The following is an 11,431-nucleotide window of genomic DNA, read 5'->3' as shown; positions in this document are numbered from 1 at the left end:
GCGAGTTAGGCGTTAGGCGGCCTCCTAGGCGGCCGACCACTTAAGCAGACACCTAGGGAGCAATTCGCCACGGTCTAGGGGAGCAATTCGCCACGGTCTAGGAGCGCCTAGGCGGGGATTCTTACAATAGTGACATTTAGTATATAAATAATGTGCATTTCCTGAATATAATGTACATTATTTGATAGTATAATTCACACAGCTATGTGGATCAATCATGGTCTACACAATAATGATTGAACATTTTCATGCCCCCTCGTATTTTGTCTTCAATGGGAAACAAGTAGGATAGTCTTCACCAAATTTTATTAATTAGGGTATGGGATAATCATCTTTTTTACAACTTCAAATTCTAAAATCAATATTTCCAAATAATTTATTTTTCGCCAATAAAATAATGTAATTAATTTTCCTGTTAATTTTGTTTTCACATAGTTTCAAATTCTATTTCCTTTTAAATATTTTTTGCAAACCAAATTTCAAATTCTATTTCCCTTTAAATATTTTGCAAAGCAAACGGCCGTTACAGTTTACTCGACCAACCAACCAAACATTATGAACCAAAGGCAATTAAGTGTTTACTCTTGGCCATAACATGCATGCATCCATGTGGCCTAGAGAAAAGAGTCATTTCGGGGCCACCAACAACAGTATACAATCTGCCCACATTTGACAGACCACTAAAACCAGTCCAGTCCAGTCCTTTCCAGTCAGTATACATGGTTTTCTCAAAAGCATACATTAAGAGAGTTTCAGCCATAGCCATAGTAATCACAGTTTTTCTCTTTTAAATAAATCATAAGAGGAGAGAGAGGAGAGCAGCTCAGAGCAAATCTATGACCGATTCTGAGATGGCATCCTTTCAGATCCATGCCTCTGACGGAAATTGCCAGATCTGATCCCGGAATCAGACCCGCTGCCTGCCTGTGCCTGGTGATATGGCCCCCATATTTGATCTCTTTCAACCTGCTGCTGCTGCTGGGGTAGGTTGAAGGCAGGCAAGTGTTCCCGCTCCCAACTGTGATATCGGTTAGGGTTTTCTGCTTCTTGAAAGCTCCTTCCAGATGAAGCAGATGGATAGAAGTAAAAGCCTCCCGCCGCCTGATCAGATGAGGATGCCACTGGCCCAACTTGCGGGACCACCCTGTGACTGTTGGATCTCCGACCTCCAGACATAACTGGCGTCCGAACAGCAGCAGCAGCAGCAGCAGCAGGAGGTGAATTGCTGCTGGGTTGCTGGAAATATGCTTGAAGAGCCTGAACACGGTCACGAGCTCGAGCTACACTTCCGGGATAAGGAGGAATCATTGATGAGGCAACTGAACTCCCTGGCCGACCAGAACTGTGATTGCATGCAAAATATATATATATAATTGACAATGGGTACTAAAGTAACAAAATAGTAGAAAGTGGCGTCATAAATTTCTTCTACCTGTGACTGACAAGGAATGGGTGGACAAAAGATCCAGGTCTTGGTATATCAGAGTTTGTTCTAGCAGCTCTCTGAGAAACAGAGGGAATGGAGGGCTGATCAGTATTACCAATACGGCTGCTACTTGTAGGGAAAGAAGATGAATGGTGGTGCTCCCACCCATGATAATGGACATCCATGCCTGGAAAAGCATATGTTGTTGGAATTTCATTTGGAACAGCTGAGCTGCTCCAGTGATTGTTAAAATTAGGACCATCTGACACACTTCCACTTGAATTTGAGGATGTTGGGTGAATACCAACATACGCAATATATGGGCATGGATGAGAGGACGAAGAGACAGCAGTATGTTCAGCGAAAACAGCATGCTGCCCTAGAAGATCATGATCTACAATAATGCAAAAGCTCCTATCACAACCGAGACATTATGAAAAAGTAACTGATAATCCAAGAGTACAAAGTCTTACATGCACTTGAACCAAAATCTCCTTCGCTGCAAATATTAGAAGTGAAGAGGATGTTAGTAGTATATATACAAGAAAATAATTAAAAGACAAACATGTCGGCAAACAACTGACATTTGCAGCAAATGAAGCAGAAGAGAGCAGAAACTTTATTTCTTCCCCATTATGAGTTAAAAAGCTTATGCATCACACTCAATATTCAGAACACTTACTCATCTCTTGAGAGTTGAGACCATGTTCCATTTGGGGAATGATAAAGAGATAGGATGGAGAACTGACTCAAACACATTCATGATTGATTAAACCCAGTCAAAGGAGGTCAGTACTTATCCCATGATCCACAACCAGTAATATGAACCCTCATTTCACATTCTGCTCCATCCCAAATCAAACCCAACCATATAATTTTTCAAACATTACAGGCTTGCTGCATCATTTAAAATGTTTCAATCCACTCTCATCCAAATTGAAGATAATTATTATAATCCCTTCTGGGTCAAGTATGATAAAACAGCTTTTTGTTTTATGTTCTTAACACACATCCATAGAGCAATAAAATAGAGGATAGTTATGACACTCTCCTACGCATGCCTAGGGGAGATAGGATCAATAATTGCAAAATGGGATTGATGGAATGTGGGAATGTGGTATAATTATGCTCTCTTCAGGCTGCACATGCTCCTTTCGTACCTTGAATATTGCAGGCACATACATGAGTATCTGTAATATGCTAGATCACATTGTCAGTGTTAGACATCATGGTAAGCATAATGTGTTTGATTTCCAACCCCTACCATAGTTAATATCTATTTGTTGTATATATATGTGTATTCCTTTGTCTTAGTGGTGTGTGAAATACAGATTTCTCTTAGACTTAAATGGTATCAAGAGCTTCAGGTTTGAGAAAGAGAAAAAAAAAAACTTCCTCTTCCTTTTCTGTGCGCACGGGTTTTTTGCCGGTCGTTTGTTGCCACTGCCCGCACCAGAGGAGTCGCTGGTCAACCGATCTGCAAATTTAGGGGTGACTCTGACCTCCTGCGAGTGTCCATCACGCACTGCTGCTATCACTCGCCTTAATCTCTGTAGATGACTATGCTAAGTTCCTAAGGTACCAAGAATCTTCATCATCTGCCTCAATTGTAGTTGTTGCAACTTCAGGTAATCCCAATACTTGCCTAGTCCCTTTAGCTTCCAAATGGGTTATCGATTCGGGTGCCACGGATCATATGACATGTAACTCTAGCCTCCTATCTACCTTTCAATTTTCTTCATCCACCTCTATATTACAAATAGGAAGTGAGTAAGTGACACCACGGGTACTATATCTCTTAAGACCCTTCTTCATGATCAACTTTTGACTAAAGATCTTGGCACAAAGTATTTTTTAGGTGTAGAAGTAATAAGGAGTAAGATAAGTATATTTCTCTCCCAAAGGAAATATGTACTCCAACTTTTTCACAGAAACAGAGAAATAGGGAACTAAGCCATGCAATACTCCAATGATCCCTAATTCACAGTTAACTCCAAAAAGGGAGAAGTCATTTGATGGTCCAGAGAGATATAGACGATTGGTTGGTAAGCTAAACTACATGATTGTAACTCGCCTTGATAATTCATACTCAGTCAGTGTTATAAGTCAGTTAATGGCATCTCTAATTGTTGACCATTGGAGAACTGTGAAACAAATCTTGAATTACTTGAAAGGGGCTCTAGGGCATGGAATTGTATAAAAAAAACATGGACATATGAAGTTGAATGCTTTGCAGACACAGACTATGCAGGGTTTAAGGAAAACCAGAGATCTACAACCGGATTATGTGTCTTCTTTGGTGCGAATCTGATTTCATGGAAAAGCAAGAAGCAAAGTTGTTTCACAGTGAAGTGCAGAGCCAAAGTAGAGAGCAATGGCACAAGCAACATGTGAAATCTTGTGATATGTCACATTCTAAATGAAATAGGATTCCAGGCTCCTATTCCATGAACGAACCAAGCACATTGAAGTTGATTGCCATTTCATTTGCGAAAAGATACAACAAAACTTAATTTCCACCGGGCTTGTGAAGACAGGAGAACAATTAGGAGATCTTTTTACAAAAGCCATGAATGGGTCTAGAGTAGATTAATTATGTAACAAGTTGGGCATGATCAATATCTATGCTCCAACTTGAAGGGGAGTGTTAGACATTATACATGGAGGACGCATATATTTAGTCATTAGTATAGCATGACCTTAGGGATTGATTTCGGTCCCAACAATAGTTAGTATATATATTTGTTGTATATATATCTGTATTCCTTTGTCTTAGTAGTGTGTGAAATATAGACTTCTCTTAGACTTATAGTCAGCAAAGACCCCTTTACGTCTCCATATCCATTATGTTTGTTACTTTTTGCTACCCAATTTTGACTGTTAATGTTAATTATTTAAAAGCTTTTAATTTTATTCTTGAGATTAGTACTTCCCATGCAGTTTCTTTTTTGGGTAAAGGTAAAAATATTATTAATGACCCAAGAACAACCACATGGGACATACCCCGAAAAAACAATCGCAAATATTCAACTAACCAAAAGCACGTCACAATATGCAGTTTTACACCACCAGTACAAACCAACAAGAAAATCCAAACAACTCAAATGGAGAAACGTCAAGCAAGAAAATCACAATAAAGCAGTTTCTTAATAACCAAAGAGAGTATAAATGACAGGCGCTTTGAATAGAGGGCATTTACGTTGTATGCAGACAACTGTTACACACTTACACTTCCATTTCATAGGGATGAATCATATACTACAGTGTTGGTAACAAAGATTTTAGTGTGCATTTAAAGGAAAGAATACAGATTTCGACAAGAAACTATTTTAAGACATCTTGAAGCTGGCACCCAGAAAAAATTCCTTAAAAAAGTAATCAATCTCTAACAGGTTTGACCTAAACTAAAATAAAGTCAATTATTCAACCAAAGAAGGAAAATAATAATAAACAAATTCAAGAGTAGAATTGTGCTTACTCAAAAGATGAAGGTAGTCGAGTTAATCCACTGAACGGACACCAATGAACTCCAAATGACTGCAAACAACGAATAAGTTAGGGAAAAATATTAAAGAGTAGATACAATAATTACACTTATGTATTGACATACTGTATTATCACCAATAGATAAGGTATAAGAAAGGTTCAATTGCTCAATAAGTTGTATAATACACAGGAAATCCAAACAAAGCAAATCAAAATGAAACAACTAAAGCAACAGCTAATGCTATATGTTATAAACTAAGATTGGACTAAGGTCATTCAACTGGACTATAATGCACATGGGTCAAACCATACTAAAAGATTGAATCCCACGAATTAGCTAGTCTAACAAATGGCCTTATAAACTCATATGTTCTCTCTTATTTTATCAATGTGGGACTCTTAACACTCCCCCTCAAGTGAACAACTGGGCCATTTTGAATCTAACCGGTTGACAACTTGAAATTGGACTGAACCATCCCCTAGAACAAGCGGGCTTACGAAAGCTTGGACGCTACCCATAGACCAAACAAGCTCTGATACCATGTTATAAACTAAGATTGGACTAAGGTAACTCAAAGACTAGATGAATGATCACTTTATAACAAGTGTTAGTTCTAAACTTAACATCTTACCTTTATTTTCCTTTAATAGCAAAAATCAGGGATAGCTCTTAACTTTGGATCCACAAAAAATTTAAAATCATTGTGTTTTAATGATTAAGGCACATAATTGATTTGGAATTAACATATATGTGATATATAAATGTTGAGGACCTTGTAGTGCAGTAGCATAGATTAGAGACTTTATGTAGAGATCTCAAAGTGCAATCTCCGTTCCCATTAGAATATTAGATGCACCACACATACGCACATAATACAGTGGTTTTCATGATTAGCACTAGAAATACTAAGTTAAAGAAATAATTACTTCAAAAAAACAAAACTGGTCTCAATGATGAACCCAGCACAGCAAATAGACAGAAACATTATGTCCTTCTGTCCTTTCTATTTGCTGCAGAAACCAATCCTCAAGCTGAAACGCCCTCCTATTCCTCTTTTATTTTATTTTGTTTACTTTTTTAAATTTAAAACGTTTTTCGCTGCTTCTGTTTGACTTTTAAACTTAAGTTAATAGATGTTTGTTGCTCTTCACATATACTATAGTATCTCTGTATGCTTTAATTAGTAAATATTTGTTGTTCTTCACTTCTACCGCAGTATTTCTGTATACTTTTCCTCATGTTGGCAGCCAACAACTTTCCTGCTATCTTAGACTCCATATTGGTTATAATGTCCATTGCACAGTTCTCTTCCTTTTTCCAAAAACCACAAGTTGTTACTCGTTCAGATGCTTTGTTCATATTTAGGCAATATAATTTATATTAGTTATGCAAAGTTCATAGTCTTTTATCCTGGACCACCATACAAGTAGTCACATGCACCTTGTAAAATCAATTCCACAAAAAACCTTGAAGACTCAAAATGAAGGGAACTAAAGATTGCTGTAAAGCCATTTCGACAAAAAAAATATTAGAAGAATGCCATTCTGCTCATGAGGTAAATATAAACTGTGTATGTACCATTTCAGAGAAACTTAGATCATACAAGTCTTCATCATGGGCCCAGTCATCCATGCTAAACTCGGGCAATGAACGATGACCACTAGCATAAAGCCATTGACCTTTCTCAACTTTTCGACAGTTTGGGCATTGCATTGCTCCCTTTGCATTAAATGCAGATCCAATACAATCTGAAGGTGGACAAAGAAACAAGAGAAGAAAATATGACTTGCTTTTCACTTTATACAATACAGAGAAAAAAAAAAGTACAGCCCTATTAATGAGAAACGAACTCTCCAATCCATATAATCCATATATAAAAGAGTGGTTTAGCAAAGGCCAAACTGTAGCAAAAATGAAAATTTGATAAAAATAACAGACTATCAAGTTGCACAATGCAACTGCAGAAAGAACAAACTTTGCATCAATTTACAATAATAGAATGACCAAGAATTACTCCCTGTCCTGTAATGTTTGTCCACTTCACTTTTTGCATACATTTTAAGGAAACAATAAAAAAGCACATTATTTTCCATTTTTAACCTTGCTCCATTTGGAAGAAAGATGCTTGACAAAGCCATCTACTTCCATCCCAATATATTTCTTCTTCTCCATGACTCCATTTGTCAGAAATCAAACCTCAAAATACAGTCTCATTTCTTTTGTCTTCCTCCATCCAAAATATTCTTATTAGAGTTTTGCATTTCAACATTTATACCCTCCCAAACCCAAAAGACAATTCAAATCATGTAAAATTTAGGAAATTCAAATCTGAAATGTTTACTCTATTTACTGTCAATAATTCCAACATAAAACAATGCATATCTGACCACTAAAACAATGAGCTATTTGCGTTGTGTATTAGATTGGGGTTCAAACGTTGTATCATTGTGTTCTTGTCAGTTGTCAGACAAGCTTTAATCTTTTTTGTCTTTTGACACGTGTGAAGACAGGAGGCAAATGGAGGCATCAATTGGAGAACAATGATGGAACTTCCTGACAAAACTAAAGCAGCACTAGTGATCTCCAAAAAGTCTCAGTGATTAGTTTCCCCTATTTAGAATTTATTGGTTTTTGGCATCACTCCCCCTTTTCCAATTAGATGGGTTAGGAATGGGGATTTTGCCATTAGAAAGGAGATGGGGGGAAAGAGGTTTGGGTTTGAAGAAGAAAGGGGTACTGGAAGAATTGCTTGGCTCATTTTTCTAGAAAATCCAAAAGTATATTATGTTTTTGAAATCCATAAGGGTAGTTTTGGAAAAATAAAAAGCTAGTATGGTTATTTTAGGAAAGTGGATAATGTTTTTTGGTGGATTAAAAAGGAAAGTAAAACAGGTAAGATGGGCCAGAGGAAGTACTTATTGGAGCACAAATTTAAGATAACAGTGTAATGCTAACAGTCAAGACAAATGTGATCAACTTCCTCTAGTCCTCTGCTTAGAAAGAATACTAAAGCATGTAGTAAGACCAATTTAAGATTTCCATGTGTTTTAACATTACTTTAATTCCATGTATTTCAGTATTACTTTAGCAGGAAGTAACAGAAAACTGGATGCAGCATAATGTGTTCTATATGCCTTGATGAAAGTCATGAAACCTCATGTTTGATCCTCAACTGGTTGTTCCATTACTTCCATTATCATGACTCATGAGTTAGGCAAAGTTTGTGCCTCAGTTTGGTAATTAGCCCAAAAACAAGTAAATAATGAATTAAACAGATAAAATCTCATCCATTTTTCATTGTAAGGACCCACCAGTTACTAGTTTATTTTGATCCTCATAATTAAATCTAATAATGAATAAATAAAACACCAATTTTTGCACTACGTAAGAACTTCAAATTAAAAAATACTAATACTGACCACCTACTTGAGAGAACAAAAAGCTTGTTTCAAGCACTCAGTTAACTTCACATTTAATAATAAAATCAATAGCTCCAACAAATAATCAGGACAATCAAATCAAAGAAGTCTCCATCACATGAGAAAGAGGGTGTCAAGAGAAATGCAGAAAATGCTAAATACTAATAAAAATATAATTCATTTAACAACATCCAATGAGCTAAATTGATAATTATCTACTATCTTTAATCCAAAAATGTTGCCCAGAAAATCAGAAGCCAATATATAACGATGCAAATTGAATCATCTTAGTCCTATAAGCTCATTAAAGACTATTCAGCTAATGAGAAAACCTCTGTGCACTTGTATTCATACAGTTTTTCACTATGTGAGACTCTTCCATAGAGGAAAATATGGAGGAAAGTTTTAATTTTTAGCACAGGATAAATACGGGGGTTCTCATCACTTAATTATCCAACCTCACAAAAGAATTGAACACCGGAAGAACATATGCAACAGCGCATCGACCACTTAATTCACTTAAAATTACAGAATATCAACAAGACAACAACTAAGTTACGAAATGGAAAATACCACGAATTCTGATCACCGAAAAAGCGATACATCCAATTAAAGTTTATCAGTTGACATTCCGATAACAATTAATCAGATCTCGAATTCACCCAACTCAATTACATAATCGGGCAACATAGGGCTAGGAATTTAACTAACCGAGGTGGAATTGATGGCCGCATTGAAGCTTAGCCCAGGATCTATCCCCATTATCGGTCACCGCTTCAAGGCAAATCGAACACGACACCGCTGCCGACGCCTTGCCTCCTCCTCCTCCTCCTCCACCTCCGCCTGAATCACCGTCTTCCAGAAGATCCATATCGCCCAATCCCATAACTACGCAACCCTAACCCCTATTTCTCTCTCTCCCCCCCTCTCTCTCTCTTTCTCTTTCTCTTTCTATATTTATATATATGAAAATGAAAATTATATTGATTTACTCGCAAAAAGAAAAATTAAAAATCAAATTTTTGATCTGTATTTTCTAGATTCAGTGACAAATTAACAGCTTTCATGGATGAGAAGAGGGCCTGTTTTTAGAAATACTATAAAGACAGACAGACAGACAGGCGAAGGGAGATGGATAGAGGGGAAGTAGGGGTGGGTGGTGGGTTCACCTCTCTATGAATCTCTCCCTTTCTATTCTCACCGCCTGTTTTACGGCCCTTAGATTTCAGATTTTTATCCTTTAACTCACCGTGACGTGGATTTAAGGACGGTGCCGATCCATTTGACTATTTTTTTTCTGCCAAAGCTTGCGTGGCATGCGGGCCCAACGCGTCTTCCAACGGTTGATGGCTCTGATGTGGCAATATCATTTTACTTTTTTTTTTCTTTTACATTTTGTTTCGGGCAGCAGTTTACATGTGAAGAGAATTGAATATCACGTGAAACTCAAACACAGAAATGCAAAGACTTTGGGTCGGTGTTAAGGTTGGAGTTGAAATCTTAAATTAATTTTTATTTTTTTTAAAACAAAAAGTTTAGGGTGCATTTAGTTCGTGGTAGGGCTGTGTATCGGACGAGTTCGGACGGTTCAGATATGTGAACCGCTAAACCGTTCGCTTTTTGGTTTTCATTTTTAATATCCAATTCATTAATTTATTTACTTAAAATCGTCAGATAATTATAATTTTGGATTAGGACGGTTTTTATCGGATGTTGATTTTTTTTCAAATTTTTTGTAAAAAACAAAACAAAAACAAAAACAAAAAAACAAAACAAAACAAAAACAAAAAATATACTACTGAGTACTTTTTAGTTCAAGTGTTACATCTTACAAATTAGTAATTACAAGTTACAACTTAGAACTTGCAATTAGTGAAACTTACAAAAATATAATAAAGATAACATTTTTTAAAATTAACTTGTCCAAATTACAATTTATAACAACATCATGAATCAACATCCTGTTAGTCCAGTAGTTTAGCCTCTTCCTACTCAAATAACACAAATGCAAAATAATTACATGTGTAATGACTGTTGAAAAAAAAAAAAAAGGCTCAAATTGCTATTTTTCCATATCAAAGCAGTATTGGAGGCAAATTGCTACATGAGTTTTGGAACAAAACCCAAAACTCATGAGCAACATACCAATCCAAAGTCCTTTGATTCAGACAAATGGTGGAAGCATCATCATAACCAACAAAGTAGTAATTAGTAAAACATATACAACAGTACAAGTGTACAACACAAAATATTCACAATATAACAAAATAAAATGAATAAATCAAAAAAATAGAAGTAATAAAATTAGGGTTTGCAAGTTACTTCATTTCTCCTAAATATTCCCTGGAGAACAAGGGATTCAACAGTCAAAATAGTCACCAATTCACCACCATGCTCGCTAAGGGCTAAGGCTTCCACCAATAGTCCAGACTATACAGTACGCAGTACCACCGTCCACCGACCACTGACCACCGGATAGAATAAAGAACTCACAAAAAGAGATAATAGAGAGAACTTAGAGAGAATAAGAGGAATTAAGGTGAGGAGTGATGAACTTCATCAGATGAAGTAAAGAAGAGAGTCACGAGAGAACAAAGAAGAGCGAAGTCGAGAACAGAGAAGAGAGAAATGTGACTGTGCTTAAAGCCTCAAAAGTGGAGAATGGCTAAATCAGTGGGTAAATGTGTGTATATATAAAGAACTAAACGACGCCGTATGGATTGCAGAAAAACCCTAACCATAATTACTTTCAGATACTAGGACGGATCGGATTACCAAATACCATACCCAATCTGAAAAAAACATAAGTCGACTTATTACACGGATTGGGTCGGATTATTACATTCGGATTAGATCGGGTCGGATTGCCTCTCCTCGATGCTCGGGGTCTGGCAGGTGGGTCGGTTTTTCGGTTCTTGCACAATCCTAGTTCATGGGTTTAAATTCTAGGGCCAATCTTGAGCAGTTTCAATTAATCAATCTTCTATTCCACTTTACTGCATCAACGGTCCAGTATTGTTTGCTATTTGGACCGCTCCTTATTATCATACATTCATACCATTGTAACTTATAAACTGTTTTTTTTTTTTTTTTTTTTTT

The 11,431-nt window shown here is 36.6% G+C and overlaps 1 protein-coding gene across 1 annotated transcript; it reads right to left on the bottom strand.

Moving 5' to 3' along the window:
- Positions 1-477: 477 nt before the first annotated feature.
- Positions 478-9,491, bottom strand: LOC116006511 (E3 ubiquitin-protein ligase RFI2-like). The gene is made up of 6 exons (XM_031246918.1): positions 9,044-9,491; positions 6,492-6,661; positions 4,905-4,963; positions 1,900-1,925; positions 1,433-1,820; positions 478-1,342 (listed from the first exon to the last, which is right to left on the bottom strand). Exons 1-6 carry the CDS (start codon positions 9,216-9,218, stop codon positions 835-837), a joined length of 1,326 nt encoding a protein of 441 aa, XP_031102778.1. The 5' UTR covers positions 9,219-9,491; the 3' UTR covers positions 478-834.
- Between the last annotated feature and the right edge of the window lie 1,940 nt (positions 9,492-11,431).

This window comes from Ipomoea triloba, chromosome 15 (assembly GCF_003576645.1).
Source record: "Ipomoea triloba cultivar NCNSP0323 chromosome 15, ASM357664v1".
Lineage (NCBI taxonomy): Eukaryota > Viridiplantae > Streptophyta > Magnoliopsida > Solanales > Convolvulaceae > Ipomoea > Ipomoea triloba.
Note: the sequence above shows the minus strand (reverse complement) of the source record. Positions and strands in the feature narration are given on the sequence as shown.